General features: G+C 40.1%; 1 protein-coding gene across 1 annotated transcript in view; it reads right to left on the reverse strand.

Annotated features, from left to right (window-relative positions):
* Positions 1 to 6,652: 6,652 nt before the first annotated feature.
* CATSPERT (catsper channel auxiliary subunit tau) overlaps positions 6,653 to 23,301 on the reverse strand; it is a 43,718-nt gene continuing 27,069 nt past the window's right edge. The window contains exons 12-18 of the mRNA XM_075117655.1: positions 22,104 to 22,195; positions 20,507 to 20,671; positions 19,665 to 19,779; positions 17,960 to 18,038; positions 16,879 to 16,925; positions 12,248 to 12,634; positions 6,653 to 9,832 (exon numbers count right to left, since the gene is read on the reverse strand). Of these exons, the coding sequence (XP_074973756.1) occupies positions 6,827 to 9,832; positions 12,248 to 12,634; positions 16,879 to 16,925; positions 17,960 to 18,038; positions 19,665 to 19,779; positions 20,507 to 20,671; positions 22,104 to 22,195 (3,891 nt within the window). The 3' untranslated portion in view covers positions 6,653 to 6,826. The remainder of the gene's footprint in view (positions 9,833 to 12,247; positions 12,635 to 16,878; positions 16,926 to 17,959; positions 18,039 to 19,664; positions 19,780 to 20,506; positions 20,672 to 22,103; positions 22,196 to 23,301) is intronic.

Below are 23,301 nucleotides of genomic sequence, written 5' to 3' on the forward strand. Positions count from 1 at the left end.
CCATTAATGGCCCACATTTTGCATAGTTACAATAGGACTTCAGAGTAATACTTCATATTTCTAGCTTCAGATACAAGAATGATACTTCATACAAATAGGATGAACACACTCAGTAGATTATACGCTTTATAATGATACCTTACAAGAGACCTTTTGCATAAAGCATATTCCAGTTACATTATATTTACACTCATAAGCATATTTCCGTAAACATATGGAGTGCAACATCACAAACACTAAGAGTGGACACTGTCCAAACACGCTTGCAAAGCAAGAGCAACAGATTGTTCCAGCTAGCCATCACCAGTGGTAAGAAGGAACTGAGGGGGTGGTGGATCGGAAGGGCTCTATATAGAGTGCCATGAAGGCGCGGCTCCAGGGTGTGCCCACTCCAACCCAACGGATGCTGCTAGGGGAAAAAGTTTCCGGCTGCTGTGCACGCACGTGGACACACCTGATTGGAATGGACATGAACAAGCACTCAAAGAAGAAGTGTGGTTTGTGTCAACACCCGAAGCCCAGATCCAGAAAAGACAGAGAACTGAGGATCAAATTCCTACTTAAGGAGTCAGCCCTTCAACCACCTGAGCCATGGCAGGGAGACCTCACCACAACCCTCTACTTCCAAGGGAGGCGAGCCCAAGACGATGCTCGCAAGCCACTCACATAAGGCCTCTAAGAAAAGGTCCTTGAGTCCCCATAGTGAGCCCCCATTGAGTCGAAAACTACCTCCAGCTCATTCAGTATCATCGGTACCGATGGCACCAAAGCCATCTAAATCCAGTACTCAGAGTACTTCAGGTTGCCCAAGGACTCAATGGGCACAGGCAAGGAACCACCAGTACCATCAGGGTATGAGAAAGACAGAAAATCTGCCCCGGGGAAGGCTCCACCAGTTCGGACATCAGTACCACCTGTGGTATGTCAGGCACCAACAGACCAAACTATCAGGTCCGCATCACCGTCCCTGTTGGTACAGGCCTCTCAGTACCGACAACAACTACTGGTACCAACGCCTTCAGCACAGCCGGACTTCCAGTGCGCAACACATCTTTTGGTGTCTGTTGCATTGGCTCTCCTCTGCTCAGTACCAGGGCCCTGATACCGAGTTCGCCCAGAGCCTTTGACTCACTGACAACTTCTTGCTGTGCACCACCCTTTTCATCTTCCAAGTCAGAAAGTGAACAAGAGGATCTGGTCTCCCACGTACAGTGCCCAATTTCACTATGGACCTCAGCGATATCGTCCTTTTCATCCACAGCCTCCCTGGTTTGGATAGCCATGCTGCCAACCACCGGGTCCTTTCCCACCTTCACCTTCGCAATGGCCATACTGAGATCCCTGGCAGGCTCAAAGACAATAGGCCTCCCGTAGTTCTAGTGTGGCCTACCAGAAACCAAGGAAACACACTCCTCCAGCTGCTGCAAGGGCTTCTGAACCCCCTAAAAAGGTAAGGGAGGAACAGGAGGAGTTGAGGAGCAAGTTACCCCTCAGGTCCATTTCTCATCATTATCGCCAGATGAGACGGTGATGCTCCCTCCACCATCTATGGCAGATGACTTCCAACTGTTCCAGGACCTGACACAGAGTGACAGAAGCTTTACAGATACCTCTACAAGAGGTAACCAAGTCACGCCACAAGCTAGTGGATATTTTACATACCTACAATGGAGCACCCATAGGGACACACATCTCAAAGAACCATTGTTACTGCACAAGGTGAGCAACAACTTCTTTCAATCACTTCTTCAGTAGTGAGTACCCTGACAGATATAATTAATGTAAGAAGACACATTAAATATGACACAAATGTGTAGAAACAGAAAGAGTGTAGGCCCTAATGTCTGAAACAAGCTTGGTAATAATAACCTAGCACATTTCATAAGGACATCCAAATATTTGTTTTAATACGGTGGATTACATTCTGTTCTCAGCCAGACGTTTCATTGTCTATTGATCTAGACAGAAGGGAACTAACAGATACAATGGCCAAGTTCTCCTCTTAGTTATACCAGGCAAGCTCCAGTTTTACCTTTCACAAAGCCATACTAACTCTCACCTATTCACTTATGTTTTTAAAATGTAACCTTAAGCAACCCATAAATATCTCAAGTTTTTCCTAATTTAGAGCAAATTTCACCGAGTCAGTTGAAGTTTTGACTGAATCAGTATTGAGGGCTGTTCTAATAACTGTGCCTACAAATTTACTTTAATTGTAAGCTTAACTGGAAAAAGTATATAAAAGTTCATAAACTGTTACAATAACCTATGCCAACAAATGGTAATAAAAAGTAAGTTAAATTTAAACTAGGTTCACCGGGAGAAGGAGATCAAAGCCCTGAGGTAAGTGGGGAAGTGGGATACCGGGAGGAGGCACGAGCAGGAGCGCGTGAGAGGGGAGGGCTCCTGCCTCATACTGAGAAAGAGGGGCGATCAGCAGGTTACCTCAAGTGCCTATATACAAATGCACAAAGCCTGGGAAACAAGCAGGGAGAACTGGAAGTCCTGGCACAGTCAAGGAATTATGATGTGATTGGAATAACAGAGACTTGGTGGGATAACTCACATGACTGGAGTACTGTCATGGATGGATATAAGCTGTTCAGGAAGGACAGGCAGGGCAGAAAAGGTGGGGGAGTTGCACTGTATGTAAGAGAGCAGTATGACTGCTCAGAGCTCAAGTATGAAACTGCAGAAAAACCTGAGAGTCTCTGGATTAAGTTTAGAAGTGTGAGCAACAAGGGTGATGTCGTGGTGGGAGTCTACTATAGACCACCAGACCAGGGGGATGAGGTGGACGAGGCTTTCTTCCGGCAACCCACAGAAGTTACTAGATTGCAGGCCCTGGTTCTCATGGGAGATTTCAATCACCCTGATATCTGCTGGGAGAGCAATACAGCGGTGCACAGAAAATCTAGGAAGTTTTTGGAAAATGTAGGGGACAATTTCCTGGTGCAAGTGCTGGAGGAACCAAGTAGGGGCAGAGCTCTTCTTGACCTGCTGCTCACAAACTGGGAAGAATTAGTAGGGGAAGCAAAAGTGGATGGGAACCTGGGAGGCAGTGACCATGAAATGGTCGAGTTCAGGATCCTAACACAAGGAAGAAAGGAGAGCAGCAGAATACAGACCTGGACTTCAGAAAAGCAGACTTTGACTCCCTCAGGGAACTGATGGGCAAGATCCCCTGGGAGAATAACATGAGGGGGAAGAGAGTCCAGGAGAGCTGGCTGTATTTTAAAGAATCCTTATTGAGGTTAGAGGGACAAACCATCTCGATGTGTAGAAAGAATAGTAAATATGGCAGGCGACGAGCTTGGCTTAACAGTGAAATCCTTGCTGCTCTTAAATACAAAAAAGAAGCTTACAAGAAGTGGAAGATTGGACAAATGACCAGGGATGAGTATAAAAATATTGCTCGGGCTTGCAGGAGTGAAATCAGGAAGGCCAAATCACACCTGGAGTTGCAGCTAGCAAGAGATGTTAAGAGTAACAAGAAGGGTTTCTTCAGCTATGTTAGCAACAAGAAGAAAGTCAAGGAAAGTGTGGGCCCCTTACTGAATGAGGGAGGCAACCTAGTGACAGAGGATGTGGAAAAAGCTAATGTACTCAATGCTTTTTTTGCCTCTGTCTTTACGAACAAGGTCAGCTCCCAGACTGCTGCACTGGGCAGTACAGCATGGGGAGATGGTAACCAGCCCTCTGTGGAGAAAGAAGTGATTCGGGACTATTTAGAAAAGCTGGACGAGCACAAGTCCATGGGGCCGGACGCGTTGCATCCGAGAGTGCTAAAGGAGTTGGCGGATGTGATTGCAGAGCCATTGGCCATTATCTTTGAAAACTCATGGCGATTGGGGGAGGTCCCAGATGACTGGAAAAAGGCTAATGTAGTGCCCATCTTTAAAAAAGGGAAGAAGGAGGATCTACAGGCCAGTCAGCCTCACCTCAGTCCCTGGAAAACTCATGGAGCAGGTCCTCAAGGAATCAATTCTGAAGCATTTAGAGGAGAGGATGGTGTGGACTGCACCCTCAGCAAGTTTGCAGATGACACTAAACTGGGAGGAGTGGTAGATATGGTGGCAGGTAAGGATAGGATACAGAGGGACCTAGACAAATTGGAGGATTGGGCCAAAAGAAATCTGATGAGGTTCAACAAGGACAAGTGCAGAGTCCTGCAATTAGGACGGAAGAATCCAAAGCACCGCTACAGAGTAGGGACCGAATGGCTCGGCAGCAGTTCTGCAGAAAAGGACCTAGGGGTTACAGTGGACGAGAAGTTGGACATGAGTCAACAGTGTGTCCTTGTTGCCAAGAAGGCCAATGGCATTTTGGGATGTATAAGTAGGGGCATTGCCAGCAGATCAAGGGACGTGATCGTTCCCCTCTACTCGACATTGGTGAGGCCTCATCTGGAGTACTGTGTCCAGTTTTGGGCCCCACACTACAAGAAGGATGTGAAAAAATTGGAAAGAGTCCAGCGGAGGGCAACAAAAATGATTAGGGGACTGGAACACATGACTTATGAGGAGAAGCTGAGGGAACTGGGGATGTTTAGTCTTCTGAAGAGAAGAATGAGGGGGGAATTTGATAGCTGCTTTCAACTACCTGAAAGGGGGTTCCAAAGAGGATGCTCTAGACTGTTCTCAGTGGTAGCAGATGACAGAACAAGGAGTAATGGTCTCAAGTTGCAGTGGGGGAGATTTAGGTTGGATATTAGGAAAAACTTTTTCCCTAGGAGGGTGGTGAAGCACTGGAATGCGTTACCTAGGGAGGTGGTGGAATCTCCTTCCCTAGAAGTTTTTAAGGTCAGGGTTGACCAAGCCCTGGCTGGGATGATTTAGTCGGGGATCGGTCCTGCTTTGAGCAGGAGGTTGGACTAGATGACCTCCTGAGGTTTCTTCAAACCCTGATATTCTATGATTCTATGATTGCTTTTAATAATGAATGTTACAAACAGGTGGAAAAAAATCCATCAAAAAAACTAAGTCCAAACAAAAAAGGCCACACTGATATAACTCAAGGACTGAGTTAAAATCATGCTTGATAAAAAACAGAAAATGTGAAACCAAAAATTAATGAACCAAAATTTGTGTGTCAAATATTAGGCCTAATTGGTGAACATAATAAGAAAAGGATTGGCTATTCCACACATCATTCCCTTTTTGGGGCCTTAAAGAAAGGCTTTTGGGGGGAAAGAGAGAAAACCAGACAGAGCCTAGTGAAATGAGTTTCACCATCAGGGCTTCCCTGCCACCACCTCCTGGGACCCCAGGACTTCATCATCCTAATCCTGAGAGATGTCCTGATCAGATCAGGCCAGAGAGAAGGACCCAGGAAACATCCATCCCTACTAGCTCCAGGTAAATCCCAAACACCACCTGGAATAAAATGGGATCGGACTTTAACAACAGCAGTTCTAGCCCATCTTAACTAACTTCTTTTACCCAAAAGAACAGTTATTCCATCCTTAATACAATCTAAAAAACTGTCAAACAAAGGAGGAGGGAGGGTATTTCTAAAACACTCTCCAGCTAAAAGGAAAGGGAACAAGAAATGTTAAAATAAAAGTCTTAACTCTTTAAATTTCAAATGCTTTACCTGTTTTTCCCTCTTTTCTGTATCTTTAATAAGGATTTTTAATGGTTTGTTTGCTATGGTGCCAAGCAGCTAAGGTGTCTGCATACCAAAACCTGAACCTTGTTTAACATTGTTTAATATTGGACAGTGATTGGGTTTTGGTAGCACATAGCTCATATATTCCATCTAACTTAATACAACAGGACTCAATCCTTCATATCTTACTCACCTGGGCAGTTCCACTAAAGTCAATCCCAGCAAACAAATCAAAGAGACTGTTCCTCCTTTTACAAGGAGACAGCTCCCTTTCAGCCTGGAGGTCTGACTCAGGCCTTGGCACTGAAGGAGGCTTACCAGCCACACTACACATGCTTGAGAGACCTTTTTAGGAAAAAGGTTTCAGAGTAACAGCCGTGTTAGTCTGTATTCGCAAAAAGAAAAGGGGTACTTGTGGAACCTTAGAGACTAACCAATTTATTTGAGCATAAGCTTTCGTGAGCTATAGCTCACTTCATGCTTATGCTCAAATAAATTGGTTAGTCTCTAAGGTGCCACAAGTACTCCTTTTCTTTTAGGAAAAAGTCATCCATACTCTCATCTGCAAGCCTCTGCAGGTAGAGATTCTGGATTAGAGTGTCCTTTGGTGCTTCTGGGCTTTATCTGAGAAGGACTTGTGGGTATTACAGTCCTTGGTCATGTACCTTTCAATGGGGCATAATCCTTTATCATGTCCATTGGAAGCAGGGAACATGGGGGTGAGGGGTAAAAGGAACACCTCAAATTCCAAATTCTTAGATGTCTTTAAGTGTCTGAGGCAACCCAAAACCTATAAAAAACTGCCAATTCCCGCTTTGCAAATGTAGACAAGAGGCTACATTTACTCTCTAGTAAACTTACTACATTATTTACAGTTATTCACTATTATTTCACTAACATGCCAGAGAAATTGAAATGATGGTTTTCTTTGAATTCCCTGGCAGGGAGAAGGTGAGGAATTGCTAGAAGAGTGAGGTATTTAGTTTTGATTTTTCTTCTCTATTTGGGTGATGTTACAAACACATTTTGGGGTGGGGTGGGGGGCTAGGACTGAGGGGTAACAAGGATTCAATGTTGGGCCCGCTTACTTGGAAGCTATCAGTTTATGAAGAGGCACTGTACTAATAATTCTGCCTCCAGATATTTAGAAAGTCATGTATTTAGTTTTCTATTTCAGACATTCATGAGGTGGAAAATTGAGAGAAAATTATTATTCTTACAGGTCTATTTCCTTCTGCACACCAATCAAATGGAAACTACTCACGTATGATTTTTCTTGCAATGCTTTTGCCAAGTGCTGTAGCTGTGGTTCAGACACTGTGGCTGTTGGTATCTTAATAGACTTGCTTAGTGATTTCTTTGATCTCCCATCATTCTCTCTTTCTTGCTCAGCTTTCTGCTTCAGGCTTTCCTTTTTCAAAATGTTTGAGACTGTAGAGTTTTTTGAATCCTTCTTGGCTTCTGAAACACATGATCTTGGACGTGGTGGTTCAGAATGTTTTCTATGTTTTTCCTTTAAAATCTTACAGTTATTCAAACCAGTTTGTTTTTCCTTTTTAAACTGTGTGCACATTAATACTTGTCCCTGGGGTGGGCAGCGTGATGCAACATGCTTCTTAGAATGCTTAGCATGTTTTTTTTTGCCTTTTGACTTCTCATGAGACTTGTCTGGTGACTTAGTTTCTTCCTCAGACCCTGAATGTACAAAGATAAATGTCTGAGGGTTTACGGGAAAGGAAAGTGTTGGTTTGCAGAGATATTCCTTAAGTTCTGTTTGGATAGCAATATCATGGGCACATAAGGAAGGTGAGTCTATTGTTTCATGTGTTCCCCTCAAAGTCTCATTCGGGGGCTTTGGTTTTAATGATTTGTCAAAATCTGTGTTTGAATGTACTAGTTCTGCTTTACCAAAACAACGTTGTGGGTCTTGACTCTCTTTTTCTAAAGTATTTTTTTGAGGAAGGTGTATTACACTATTGGTTTTGGTTTCATTGATTAGATTTTTCATCACACACGTTACTTGTCCTGGAACATTCTCTACAGGAAGTTTGAACTTCTCTTTTCTTAAAATAGGCTTTTCATTTATTATTCTGAATTTATCAAGACCTTGCTTAGAATGATACTGCCCTCTCTCAAGTATATCTGTATCAGTAACTATCAGTGCATTCTGGCATACTCCCTCTAATTCAATCTCATTGATTAACCCAGTTTCTGAAGCACTTTCTATAGGAAGGTTTTGCAAGTTGTTGCTTAAAACAGATTTTAGACTTTTTATTTCTGTTTCAGAAAGTTTGTCTCTATGACCTTCCTTCAATATTTTGCTTAAAAGAGACTTTAGATATACTAGTTTTGTTTCTGAAAGTCCATCTTTAAGGTTTTTGGTTAAAAGAGATTTTAGACTTAGATTTTGCTCTTCCCCAGGTAAATCTGATTCCACATCCCATGACAGTCTTTCGTTAGCTCTCAGCACAAACAAATTGTGGTGTATCTTTCTTAACTCCTCCTCTGTGATCAACCCTATTTCAGACAGTCGTTCTACAATATGGTCTTGGATCTTTTTGCTTAAAAATGACTTTAGATTCATTATTTCTGTTTCTGAGAGTACCTCAAGAAGGAGGTCCTGTATATGTCCACTTAAAACAGGTTCTCCTTTTATTATATGTGGTTTAGCAAGACGCTCACCGGAATAAACTTGGCTTATATTGTGTAATTCTGTCTCCAATGCCACTGGAACATTGGAACATTCCAGAATGTTCAGCAAGGAATTGTTCTGAAGTACTGTCTCCAATTCCTCTTTTGTGATTAATCCTGTTTCTGAAAGTTTCTCTGGGAGATGATCTTGGAGACATTTGTTTAAAAAATCCTTTAGATTCATTATTTCTGTTGCCAAAAGTCTTTCTATGAGAGAATCTTGGAGAGTTTTGTCTGAAGCAGATTTTAGATTTATTTGTTGTTCTGAAAACCTCTGCTTGTGATAATCTTGTCCTATCTTAGGTGAATTTGTCTCCATAACCATTGGCAATTTGACTTTGATGATCTTCAATGAGTGGTTTGGGTGCTCCTTTCCTAACTCCATCTCTGTGTTTATCCCTGTTTGTGAATGTCTCTCTATGGCACAGTTTTGTAGGTTTTGACTTAGATATTTTGTTATTATTTCAGGTTCTGAACATTCTTCCCTGGATTGACCATTACTTTTCTTTGATAAATCTGCCACAGGCTTCAGCTGTCTCTCATCAATCCTTGACAAAGAAAAGTTTGTGTCTTCCTTTCCTAACTTCACCTCTTCAATTAGCCTTCTTTCTAAAAGCCTCTCTATGGGAAGATATTGTAGATTTTGGTTTACAACAGATTTAAGACTTATTTCCATTTCGAAAGGTTTCTCCTCACAACTATCACGGATTTTCTCAGCTAAATCTGTCTCCAAAACCACTGGTGATCTATCTGTAATTCCCTGCAATGATAGGTTCTGGTGCTGCTTTCCTAACTCCAAATCTGTGATTATCCCTGTTTCAGAAAATCTCTCTATGAGACGATCTTGCAGGTTTTTACTCAAAACAGATTTTAAATTTATTATTTCTGCTTCTGAAAACCTTTCCCTAGAAATATCTTTTCCTTTTTCAAGTAACTCTCTCTCTAAAACAACTGGTGATCCATCAATAATACTCTGCATGTTCTGGTATTCTTCTCCTAATTCTATCTTTGTGACTATCCCCATTTCTGAAAGTTTCTCTGAGATAAACCCTTCAAGATTTTTGCTTAAAACAGATTTTAGCATTATTATTTTTATAAGTCTATCTATAAGAAAGTCTTCAAGAGTTTTACTTAAAAAAGAGTTTAGACATACTATTTCTGTTTCTGAAAGTCTCTCCTCTTGCCATTTCTCTGGCAAATCTGTTCTTATAGCCACTGTTGGGGACTCTTCTTTAAAGCTAATCCCATCCTCCTCTAATTTCATCTTTGATTCTATAAGTTTTAATATGGACAGGTGCTGACTGTTCTTGCTTAAATTAATATCTGAACTTCTTGCTGAAAATGTTGTAGATGCCTTGACAGGTGGATCTTGGTCTTCTTTAATGTCTGCACGTGAAAGTTTGTTTTTCAGAAGAGTGAAAATAGGCACGTCTTGATCTTCTTTCTTTTCATTCTGTGCACTTGATTGTGTTCTACCTACATGTCCCAAAAAAGGTTCAAACTTGTCTCCACTAAGAACAGGTTGCTGGTACTGTAACATAAAACACAAATCAATTAAGAAAATATTTTAGGGGGGATTAATTAACAATATCTTATATTACAACAGTGCACCAGTTATTTAATTTTCTCAGAACAGTTATTCAAGACTGATTAAATCAAAACATATGCAAGAAAAAATGTTCCATGAGAAATTTCAGTATGAAATAATATTCAAAATGTGTACAAACATTAAATTAATCCAAATAAAATGTCTGTGAAATTGTAAAATGGAAATAAATGCCCAACAGTGAAACAAACACAGATTAAGGCTAACATTTTCAAACTTTAGTGCCTAAAGCTGAGCACCTAAATCCTTATTTATTCACCAAAAAAGAGGCTTTGCTGAGCATCTGCAGCTAGTATTGCTTCCCATGGAAGATGTGGGTCCTAAACCCCTCTGACCAATCAAAGCACTTTTTTTTTAAAGTTGTCTACATAGATATTAAGCAGCCTGACTTTGGGCACCAAAGCTTGAATATTTTGGCCTAAATGATTTACCAAAAGCCATGCAGGGAGTCAGTGACAGAGCTAAGATTAAAATTATGGATTGCCTGGCTCCCTTTCCTGTGCTTTTACCACTAGACTTGACCATGCTGCCTGCCTAGTGCTACTTTTTTGGGAAAATGTATTGGACAACCAAAAATGATAGTTCTTCAACCCTATAAATCATGAAATCTTCAAAATTCTGTGTTAAAATAACGTTAAGGTTCTAACATAGACTAACAAAGATAAAATTAAGATGTTACTGCATCTCACCTAAAATGCTTTGTTAAGTAAAAGACACTGATTATTATATTTTACAAGTAGCTACCTCAAATTTTCCATGCACAAAACTGCATGCAGACAAGTTTCTGACATACAGATCTGTTATTTGGAAGACTAACTTGTATTTTACACATGCTAATGCCTGTTTATTTGCACAGATGTAATAACAGTGCACACACTACTATTATTACTATAAGTAAAAGAGTAGGTGAAAATTTGGGTCAGAATAGCTACATCAGTTCCCCTTCAGAAAAAGCAAGCATGCCTCTCCGCTGTACCTAGTTATTAAATGGGGAACTTAGAACTTGTTTACAATGGAAAGTTTTACCAGTTATACTGATATAGTGATACAGGTGTAACTTCCTGTTCAGACACACTTATTCTGGTAGAAAATTTTCAATTTAGCTTAAATCATTTCCCAAGCGACATAAGCTAACCTGAAAAAAGGCACACGTACTGGAGTGTCTACATGGGTGTGTGTGTTATACTGATATAAATATATTGGTTTAAATTCACACCTGGGATCATACAGATAAGACCATGCTTTAGACCCAAATTTACTTCCAACCCCCGCAGAGAATTACTTGTATCTAGGGCCTACCAAATTCACAGCCATGAAAAACACATCATGGACTGTGAAATCTATTCTCCCCTCATGAAATCTGGTCTTTTGTGTGTCCTATACTACACAGATTTCACAGGGGAGACCAGCATTGCTCAAATTGAGGGTCCTGACCCAAAAGGGAGTTTCAAGGGGGTCACAAGATTATTTTATGGGGTCGCAGTATTGCCACTCTTACTTCTGCGCTGCTGCCTTTGGAGCTGGGCAGCTGGAGAGTGGTGGCTGCTGATTGAGGACTCAGCTCTGCAGGCAGCAGCTCTGCCTTCAGAGCTGGAGTCCCAACCAGCAGCCATCGCTCTCCAACTGCCCAGCTCTGAAGGCAGCGCTGTCGCCAGCAGCAGCACAGAAGTAAGGGTAGCAGTACCGCAACTCCCCTTACAATAACCTTGCGATCCCTCACCCCTGCAACTCTTTTTTGGGTCAGGATCCCTACAATTATAACATGATGAAATTTCAGATTTAAAGAGCTGAAATAATGAAATTTATTATTTTTAAAATCCCATGACCGTGAAATCGACCAAAATGAATCGTGAATTTGATAGGGCCCTACTTATATCAAATAGGTATTCTCTAAAGTTATGTGAAACTCAGCATTCTTGGATTCATGCTACTGAGCAAAACCAAGGAGGGAATTCTCAAAGCATGAAGCCACTGACTCCAGGAGCATAAATCCAGCATCCGCCCCTAAAATGAAACTTAGGTGTCCCCTTATAGCCTTAGCCTTGAGTGGCAATTTCTTTTCAAAGAGAGATAGAAACTACTTAAGTAAAAAGTGATTAAAAAAATTAAATATGACAAAAAAGTTAGAGACTCCTCAACACTGTGGAGAGGAGAGTGGATGAGTCATCATCAAGCATCACAATGTATATCTCAGAGAACAGCCATCACAGAAAATTCACTTAAATTTTAAAAAGAATAGTCACTTTGAGAGATATAGTTAGACCTATGTTTGGTGCACTTTAAATAAACTCACTATTGATGCTGATGTACTGAAACAGTCTGTATATTGCAAGTAGATACCTGTATTTGTATTACTGGATAATTTTCTGAACCTGACAGGTCAGGCCTCTTTGAAGATATGCCTGCTGGTTCCAGATCTTCTATTTCTTCTTTGCCATGATTATTTCTCAGTTTTGTTTCCCTCTCTAGAGGTATAGCAATACTACTTTCCGAGTCCACAATTTTGCCTTGATCTTCTGAAGATTTCCTAGTCAGATTTTCAGATACTTTCTTAGTTGGCAGTTTTTGAGAAACAGTAGATGCAGATATTCCAGTCTCTCTGGGAACAGAAAGATGATTTTCTTCAGATTCTGAATGTTCCTGGGCATCACTTAAATCTGTTTCCACACTTCTCAATATGGTCTCTGCAATTCTCAAGGGCAGGTCAAAATCCTTGCTGGGTTCAGTCTGTAAATAAAGAAAAAACAATTTTTTTCTCTAATAATTACTGATATCGTTTAAAGGTCAAAGTCCAAAACGCAGCCTAGAATGAGTAGAGGCAACTCTCATGGAAGTCTTTGTGTCAATTTCAGCAATGATCTAAATGGTGGTATATAGTTAACCATCAGATTTAAATTGGTACAGTGTAAATGGGAAAGTAGTTAAATTGCACTGATTTGGCATTCAGCAGTTTGCAAAACAAATCACACTTTACACATTAATTTTTATGAATTTACAACAGTGTAGCAGAACAAAACTTGGCCCACTGGGTGGGGAAACTAACAAAAGGGTGCAAGGTAAAGTAAATTCCCCTACTTTAACTTAAGCCCATGCTGTTCCCAACACCACAGGCTTAAATTCACCCCTGGCGAAAGCAGGTGCACAATTCACACTGATTTCAAAAGGAGCTGCACCCACTCAGACCAGGACTGAACTACTACCCCAAGAATACTACACTGTTATAAATTACACTCATTTTTCAGACTCATTAAGTGCCAAATCTGTGCAGGACTTTACCATTCCCATCTGTTTTACAATCAACTTTTACCACCATTTATGTAACTGGTAAATTTGGGCCAGAGTCTGGATTTTTTGCTTAATAACATTGGGGTTTTTTATTATAAACATTTGAAAGTAAAGATCAAAAATCCCCCTTTAACAATAACTCATGTAAATAGCTTTTAAATATCCAACATTATGCCAATCAATAAAACAGAAGTTACAGAAAACAGGATAAAAGTAAATGAAATGAGAAAATGTTACATTAAAATAAAATGTATCAGCATTACAGTACTTCTATTTAGGGCCCCAGCCAACTCCCACCAAAGTTAATGACCAAATTCTCATTGACTCCTGTGGGGAGCTAGATCAGGCCCCTAGGAAAGGTAAACAACATGATCAAAGTTAGCATTCTTTTGATTTTTTTTTTTAAATTCCTATGTATTACATGCATCGCTGGCTGATAGGTTCCCAGATAAGGGCTTTTCCTACAGAATCTGTCATAATGAGTGCTACTGTCTCTGAGTGTACATTGTCTTGATGACCTGACCTGAATAGATTAAATGTTTTTTCTCTTGCTTGAAGCGCTTCCTAGTCACTCCTGTAAGTCTGCTCTCACAGATGCACAGCATTTCAAGTCCATAGTTGTCCACCTCCCATACAACTGGTGAGATCTTTGATATTTGAAAGATTGTTCTCATGTTCCAGTAACTGACAGGAACACGAGAAGTGTTTTCTTGCTGCCAGACTCAAATTTTGGAGGGTTCTGCTTTCACCAGGAGACTTAATGAAACATTAAGCAATCATTTTAATAATTTTTATCATTTCTATAACCAATGAGGTGTGTGGTTTGTTTGTTTGTTTTAAATAAGCTAGGTGGTTAGCCTTGCTCTCAATGCTCTCCATTTTATCTTGGCTTGGAACCAGCAGCATCCACATCAAAGTGCAGAAGGTGGGGTATCAAAAGATATCCACAGTATTCACTAAACTCAACAATGTATAGAGATACAAAATATACAGTACCAAAACAAAACAGAGTTTTCAACTCAAATGTCATCTCAATGCTAGTGTATAGCTGTCAGAGCTGGAGAGCTATTAAAAATGTTAGATAGAAAACTAATGTCTTCCAAAATAAATGCCTATGAAAGATTCTGGGCATCGGCTGGAGAGACTTTATCACCAACGAGCAGCTCATCTCCACTAGAATGAAGTGTTGGATATATTTGGGTCAGGTACTCTGCATGCTAACATACAGACTCCCACATGAAGCTGTCAAGTGGAAACCAAGTGGTGTGAAGACATGAGGACACTCAAGAGAAACATTAAGAATCCTTAGCAGGGAGGGTAGACCAGTCTATCTCAACACCATAGAACGGATGGAAGCAGCTGCAAATGACAGAGAGGGATGGAAGAGACTAGTTTCTGCCCTGTGCACCAACACTGGTGCGAGAAGGATGTAATAATAATAATTGTTGGCCACACATTTCCATTTCTAGAAATAGGATTATTTTCTTGTTTGTCTGGAGAAACAAAAATCTAAATCTCTGAAAATTCTTCAGATCATATGTGACTCACAGAAAAGAAAACTATTTAAAACTATGCTTGGTACTTGGAGTGTCTTTGTGCTTTCTGTTTATGAGATAACAAGTATATCTTGGGCTGCATAACCTACAAGGTTTATAGGAAATGTATTTTCAGGCCAAAGAGGTTACTGATCCAGTATAATATGGCTTTTAGTGAGTTAAGAGAAAACGTCCTCAGGTTATGAATTATTAAAGATCTTAAAAAGAAAAGGAGTACTTGTGGCACCTTAGAGACTAACCAATTTATTTGAGCATAAGCTTTCATGAGCTACAGCTCACTTCATTGGATGCATACTGTGGAAAGTGTAGAAGATCTTTTTATACACACAAAGCATGAAAAAATGGGTGTTTACCACTACAAAAGGTTTTCTCTCCTCCCACCCCACTCTCCTGCTGGTAATAGCTTATCTAAAGTGATCACTCTCCTTACAATGTGTATGATAATCAAGTTGGTTGAAAAAAGATTTTAAAACTCTCTGGGTCCTTCCACCCTATCTTCTCTCCCTCCTTTACTCTTTAACGAAGTTCTTCTCATGAGAATTACTGCAATATATCTCTTCTTGCATTGTTCTCAAACTAGTGATCTGTAAGTGTGGAGTTTCTCCCAGTGAAAGCAAACCATGTAAACACAAAACAAATGATATACTGGTAACAGGAGTTATGCTTGGAAGAGAGAAATGGGTCAAATGAATTTTTTTCACCAGCTGATGGCTTCATTGTTTAACTTTTGGTACTTTCCCCTTCTCTCTCTCTCTATCTTTTTTTTTTTTTTTTTTTTTGCTTCAAAGGAGGGTCAAATAAAACTACAGAATCTGATTTTTCTAACTGAACAGGCACCAACTAATCCAATTCAAAACCTAAACACATACAATTAATAAAAATTAGAAATCAGAATTCCTAGTCATGACCTTTGCAGCTAGATATATTTGTTACTGATCTGCTTACACACTTAGCAACCAGGTTTCCATTTCTTGTCAGACTTCTAAGTTGAGCTAGTTAAGCATTCTGGCTATTAGGTGTATGGTAAGCTCTTCAAGCCCTATTTATGAAGCATTTATGCATGGGGGAGAAAGTGTGTGAGAGAATGCATATGTGCAGATATATGGGTGTGGGTGGGAGAGAGAGAATAATTAAAGTCACAAAAGAGAAGTCTGGGTTGTGAAAGATTTTGGGGAGACATGAGAAAGACAAATATAGCAGAGAAGTTAGAGCATACAATATAGGAAATTGAAAGGGATATAAGGAGGTGGAAGGAAAGAAAAAAAAATAAAACAGACATTGGAAACAACGTACACAAAGATGACCACAATCTAGCATGAAAAAACGACAGAGTGAATGAAAGCAACCAACAGATCATAGACATTCAAGCTACATTTTAAAAACTGTATTAGCAATATGTTACAACAAACAGTGTGCAACTGTCTAATTCATTGCAGCTGCAGGGTTGGAGGAGAGTGTGTGCTTCTAGTAGTGGTGCAATGGCAAAGGTTTTTTCCATCATAACTAGTAGGTGTCAGGTAAGTGTTCCAAGCCTTGTCCATGATATATAACACAAGTGAATTCCAGCTACCCTTGCACTGAAGGGTAACAGTCAAAATTAGGGTGACCAGATGTCCCAATTTTATAGGGACAGTCCTGATTTTGGGGGCTTTTTCTTATATAGGCACCTATTACCCCCCACCTTCTGTCCTGATTTTTTACATTTACTGTCTGGTCACCCTAGTAAAAATATAAATCAGACTGGGTAGGAAAATTTTTAGCCAACAATATGAGGGAAAATCTCTACTCAGCCAAAATGTGCTATGGGATCTTTAATGTCTACTCAGGACAGATAGGTCCTCCATTTATATCATATCTTCCAAATGACCACCACCAGATCATCACTTGAAGATAAAGTGAAACCTGGTAGCCAATAGGAGTTTTGCCATGGACTTTAATGGAGCCAGCATTTCACCCAATGAGCACAGAGAGTTAATCCACCTACCTCAGAAATGCAAAGAGCTGAGATGACCCCTGCTGAGATTCAAACTAATGGTTTCAGGGCGTTATGGTATTTCAAACCCTAAGTACAAACATCAACATTTCATTCTATGAAAATGCAATTAATTTTTAAGGAATAAACACCTTTACCTCAAATCCAAATAGCTGCTCCTCCTGTAATTGTGAATCATCTTCAACTGAGAAAAGAATAATTAGGAACTATATACATTCTTCATCTTACTAACAAGGTATGAAGCACATCACAAGCAGAAAAAATGTTTAAATTCCAATTTATTCTTCATTAGTTTAAGGGACACTGCCAAGTTACACAAAGCAGGTAAAAAACTGATTTACTTCGTAAATTTCATCTCCTAAACTAGCTAGATCACCAGGCTGACTAGATAATAAATGTCAACAGATTACTTTATGCAATTTCACCTATAACTCCTGAGATACCTACTAACAATATACCGTTTAAATATTTCCTTTCTAGATTTTAAACATTCCATTCTAAAGCCTTTATTACGTTATAGTAATAACTGACAAAACATCAGTCTTTTTCACAAAAGACTGACATATTCCAATCACTTGATTTACTTCTTTATGCTGAACATACTGGATATTTGCCAACATGAGAAGTACAGTCCCCTGTCTCTGTATGTAATTTTACTGTGTACTACTTTATAATAACTGAAAACGCAGACCATGGTAGATTTTTGCTTTCGTCAAATCTTACATGTAATAACATGTCCAATACAGTTCATTAAACTGAATGTAACAGCTCACAATAGGTCATCTGCAACACCTGCTTACTGATAACTCATATGCATAACCTCCCAATATTCACACTAAATCTAGCAAGTCATCCATTGGCTAATCATTACCATAACAAATAGCCTGTCACAAACCTTAAAATTCACCTCACAGGTTTGTATGGCAGTATCTCTAAAACACATGGCATCTCCCTAAATTATAAGGAAAAACAAATTAAAACTGAACTAAGACCAAAATTTGGAGCACATATTTTGACTCTGATTAGGACTATTTCCCTTCTCTAATATAGCTTCTTTAATTATTTTATTCATAATCGTTTATATATACACCGATGATACTTAAAATTGTGAGCAAAGAGTTAATATTTTGCATCAGTAAGAGGCTCAAAATTGTATTGTTGGCACTGTCCTTGCCACTTGCTCTTTTTTAAAATATGAAATACTAATGTTCTCCAAACCTGATGTGTCAGAACAGCTTCCGATTCCTTCCCCAGTAGCATGTTGTATCTTTCCAACCATTTCCCTGAAGCGAGAAGCCTAAAACCCAAAAAAGGTGAAAAGAGAAAGGTTATTTGTCAGTACTGTATCTGAATTTCTCCTCCTGAATTATCATCATTACAGAGTCACACTTTTTGATGTGCAAATTCTCAGAGTGTCACTTTGTGAACTTTAGTAGAGACATTTTAAATCTGTCAAGTAAGCTTATACTGTAGCTCTATATATATTGTTAATAAACCCTAGAAAGAGACTATTTGTTACAACTTTTCTTTTCATCAGCTCATTCTGTCAAACATAAGCCAAACACAAAAAAGGAAGTCTCTCTTCTTGCTAGGTGAAGTTCAAGAGGGGGAAGCAAACTACTGAGATTAGTGCAGATGACCGTTACTTTTATTTTGTAATCACAATTAATTTAATAATTATAATAATAATGTAATTCCCTGCTAAAAGTTAATTTAGAATAGTGTTAAGGCTGAGAGTACATTTCAACAATCTAGAATAAATACATTATATCTATTATTACAAACTGGCCCAGTATTACTCTGTATGGTCACTAGTCAGTTGTAAGTGGACCCAAGTGCAGGGTAACTATCACTTGCTTCTAAGTCACCTGGGTCTGGGCACATTCACTGTTTCTAGCTCTGGGGCCTTAGAACACATCTATAGGCTCAAACCACTTGGCTGATGCTCATCCATGGAAAGTGGGGCACCACCACCCAGCCACTCTCAACCTCCAAACCAGAGTCTCCCAGAAACCGAAGATCTTCTGGGAACTCCCAGTCCCTTATACATGTTCGCTCAGAGTTCCACGAAGGCTGTGGGCACCCTGGTCTTCTAGTTTATCCCATCTGGGACAACATGGCAGGAAAGCATGAAACACAGGTTTCGCAAAAGAATTTGTTAACCAACAAGATTTTATGGTTAAAATACTTGAGATACAGATCTCTGAAAACCATAGAAGTTCTGAAATTCATTCTCCCCATACTCATCTCCAAAGTTTGTCAGTGTTTCTAGCTAGGCATCCTGCACGTCCTTCTTAGATATCAGTGGTCCCCAAACCGTGGGGCATGCTCCCCTAGGGGCCACAGAGGAACAATTAGGAGGCAGGAAGGGAGCACCACCAAGCCCTGCTCCAGCCCCAGCTCTGCTATGGCACTGGCTCCCAGCTGCGGCTCCACTCCCGAGCCCAGCCTCAGCCCTACCCCCAGCTGTGGCCACAGGCTCGATCTCCTTACCCCTGTCCAGTGCCCCCTGTCCCACCCCCAAGCCATGGCCCTACTCCCAGCGGGAGGGAGGAGGCCCAGACAGGGTAAGTGGGAGGTGCGACCGTGAAAAGCTTGGGGACCACTGGTAGATATGGTGATAATAGGCCTTCATGCACAGAGCACAACTCTGCACTTAAGTACGGTCTCTCTCATTACAGTGTGTATGGTAACACCCATTGTTTCATGTTCTCTGTGTATATAAAATCTCCCCACTGTATTTTCCACTGCATGCATCCGATGAAGTGAGCTGTAGCTCACGAAAGCTTATGCTCAAATAAATTTGTTAGTCTCGAAGGTGCCACAAGAACTCCTTTTCTTATTTACTGATAATGTTTCACCAACAAGAAGAGCAACAATAATAAAGTGTATACAGAATGCTTTCTACATGCTCTTTAGTTACCGTAGTCCCCTCTGTTGTCATTTTAGGTCCCCTTTTCATGATGAGTTGGTCTAAATACTCAGCCTTTTCGGGCCATGTTTTCAGACCCCGATATTCCTTTTTCATTTTTTCCAACCTAAAGTGAAGAGTCAGTAAAGACATTTATAATATCTAAACTTGCAAGGTTGTTCATCAGTGACTACAGCATGTAACTAAGGAAAAGGTCAAAGGGCTTACTGCATGAACTTCCATTTTTTGGCATTTACAACTGCTGTACAGCTAAAAAACATAAGAAATCTAGATTCAGTACACATATATCACTACAAAAGACATTTTCCTCACCAACTCACTTTGTTTTAATGACAGTCCCACCAGTGCTATTTGAAGGGTATTCTTCCACTATGCTGTCAGACAGACAGGTGACAGCAATTACAACTAAGATGCTCATCGAAGAGGTCCTCCTCTTTTCATTCCTATTTGCTCCTCTTCTTTGAGTACTTCCATAAATGCATGTAGCACATTAGCTTTACTCTGGTTCTACCTTTATTTATAAGACCAACTCTCTGTCTATTTCCTAATAAAATCCTTTCTGGGTGAATGTCTGCACTGGTATAACCAAGTCACAGACAGTAAAATTAGCAGATAAAGAGAAAAATTGCAAGTGACTGTGCTGCCATCAGTGCAGATTGTGAAGGATGATTCTGCACAGCATGAAGGCAGAAACAGTAAGTACCAAAATGAACCACCACCTACTCATGCCCCCATATCAAAACTATTACTACTACTTTTTTAAAGAACAACGAGGCTAAGTGCACAAATTAAATAAGAAGGAATCCATTTTGTGTCCTCTGCACATTTCTTGCCTGTTTCGAGGAGACATTCTATTCAGAACACTCTGAAGCATTTCTAAACCATCAGAAGGCACACCAGATATTGTAGGAATATCCTTCTCATGAGTCTCTTCTCTCACATTCAGATCTGGGGATAAGAATGCTGGGTATCCCAAGTGTTGTGCTGTGGTAATATTACTAAATAAAACAAACCATTATAAGATCAGTAGTAAAAGAAAATTGTGTAAGGATAATGCACAAATCATCTTTACAAAAACCTCTATGCTACTTCAGTGTCACTGTAATGTCACAGGTAATACATTTGATGTTTTTTCCCCCACAGGACCTTAGATGTTAAGATTTTATTTTGGAAGGGGAAGAGAAGTCCCTCATCTCATAATGATGACAGATTACTCCAAAGTGATTATTCTTGAATTAAAAAAACAATGCTATAGCTATGGTTGAGAGCACGCTGTATAAGTAGTTGTTTTCACACACTTTCTGAAAAAAATGTCCTTTAGTATGAAATTTCACATGCTCTCTCTCAGCCAAGAGAAAAATCATTTTATAACTGTTTACAAAATTCTATTTGGTAAAGTTCCATTATCAGACTATAAAAACAGTATTTTTCATGCTTCATGATTTTTGTACTCAGAACATACCCTCACAGCAATGATTTCCATTACCTAGTGTGTCATTGGGAACACCAAACAATTTTGATGGTTGTACATTAATTTATTTTTAAATTATGAAATGTTTGCCATTTGGCTTTGCATTTTGGAGCTATCCCATCAGCCTGCATGGCCATGGTGACAGTATTATGTCACAAGCAGATAGACATGTTGAAATGATTGACAAGTTTCTGGACTAAATGGATGGTTCTGACCATTTTCAACATGTGTTATCATGATACCATGTCTGTGACTCAGTCATGAACCTCTGTTCTCCTGCAGATAGCGTAGGAGGAGGGAAGAGAAGAGCCGTAATTCCTCCGTAGGAATGGAAGAAGGTTGTCAGGCCAATTCCAGGGTTAGGGCTCAGAAAGCACACGTACAACAGATGGGAGCCTTGACTGGTAGCTTTTATACCCAGACACTAAGTCTGCAAGGAAGAAGTCACTGTTCTGTTCACTCTGCCGTAAATGAAGTGCCAATCACTAAGGATCAGATCCTGCAACAGAATCCATGTGAGCAGAACCTGTGCTTGCATGGAGCCCAACTGACTTCAATGGGGGTATAGGGGTACACTCCTGCAGATCCTGTTGCAGGATCTGGCCCTTAGCAAGTACTCCATACACAGCCAGGGAGCTCCACTGGCCGTTACTGAAGTGTTACAGTTGCAGAGGTCAGGGAAAGGAGAAAGTCCTGGAAAACTCTCCTTTCCTTTCCTCCTCGCCTTTGTGCAGAATAGATGAGAGGAAGACAAAGAAGTATAATCCTAATTCCTCCAATTTAGGTTGACTATTAGAAAATTTATTTCCCCAGTGATGCAGGAAGTATGATTGTATGAATAGTACTGTACGTACTTGCAACAGTTACATTTGTGAAATGTCATATAAACAACACGTGGACAGATACATAGATGTCCATGGTATTTTTAACTATCACTAACAAAAATTATTCTTAAGAACCTTTGAGGATCTGTTCTGTCTTCAGGTGGTGGAATCCGAATAAACATGGAATGTTTAGTGGTCTTCTGAAGATCTGCCTCAGAATGTTTCAGCTACAAAAGGAAAACACTGATATTAAAGTGAATAATTAGCACTAGCATTGTAGACAGTACCACCCAATTATTTGATGGACTCAGGAAATATATGAATCCTTCAGTAAAACCAGAGAGACTGAAAAATTTGGGAGGACACAAGAAAAAGCTGTACAGTGAGCAAGTGAGGATAAGGTACTGTTTTGCTAATAATTTATCAAAGCCAATTACTGAAACCAATCTGTGGGTTGCACAGTACTATAACTGAAATATTTTGTTAAACTCACTCACATGGTTCCTATTATAGAAGGATGCTAGTTCCTCCATAATTAAGGCTAAAGTTAGTTTCTCATTAGAAGACTCATTTTCAAAACCAAACCTTATCTCACTAAAAACAAACCAACCTATCTGAAATTTCTTATGCCACATCCCATTCCAGGATAGAAATTTTTGAGAAAGTTTGGGACAAACAACGTAAGGAATATTACAGACATGGGGGTATAAAAACGTCCAGGCCATTCAAATTTCAGATTTTCCTAATGTCTTTTTGGCTTATCTTGGCTTTTCATACTGCTGAAAAAGATTCACTTAAAAAAAAAATCAAGCTTCACTTCAAGAGTTCCTGAGTAGAAGTGTTTTTTCCATAAGTTTTATGGGGATGTGTGACATGGTATACCAGACCTTCATGGCTCCCTGCTGGAGGCCATGTGGTCCTACTACACACCTACCCCAGGAAAGGAGCTGGGAAGGTGGCTCCTCCTGGTCTGCCTAGAGAGGCTGCATGGAAGCAGCCAATCTTAGGCCAGCAGGCTCAGATAAAAGGAGATGCAGGGCCTTAGCAGGTCAGTTCCTAGCTGGGATTACAGAAGCAAGGAAGGATGTGCCTCTCTGGCCAAAGAAGCTTGAGAGACAATCAGAGTTTGGTTCTGGCTGCATTTTGCTTAAGCTTGGAGAGAGAACCTGAGAACTTTTAACTCTAATGAAAGGAGTAAAGATAAAGGTGCCAGGTGGGAAGAGGCCCAGGGAACAAGCAGCAATTAACTGAAGTGAGTGGTACGTAGCTGCTGTTTATAGGGTCCTTGTTCTGAAAGTCGGAGTAGTGGGTGGGCCATTGTTTCCCCAGCTGG

The sequence above is a fragment of the Caretta caretta genome, chromosome 11 (assembly GCF_965140235.1).
Source record: "Caretta caretta isolate rCarCar2 chromosome 11, rCarCar1.hap1, whole genome shotgun sequence".
Lineage (NCBI taxonomy): Eukaryota > Metazoa > Chordata > Testudines > Cheloniidae > Caretta > Caretta caretta.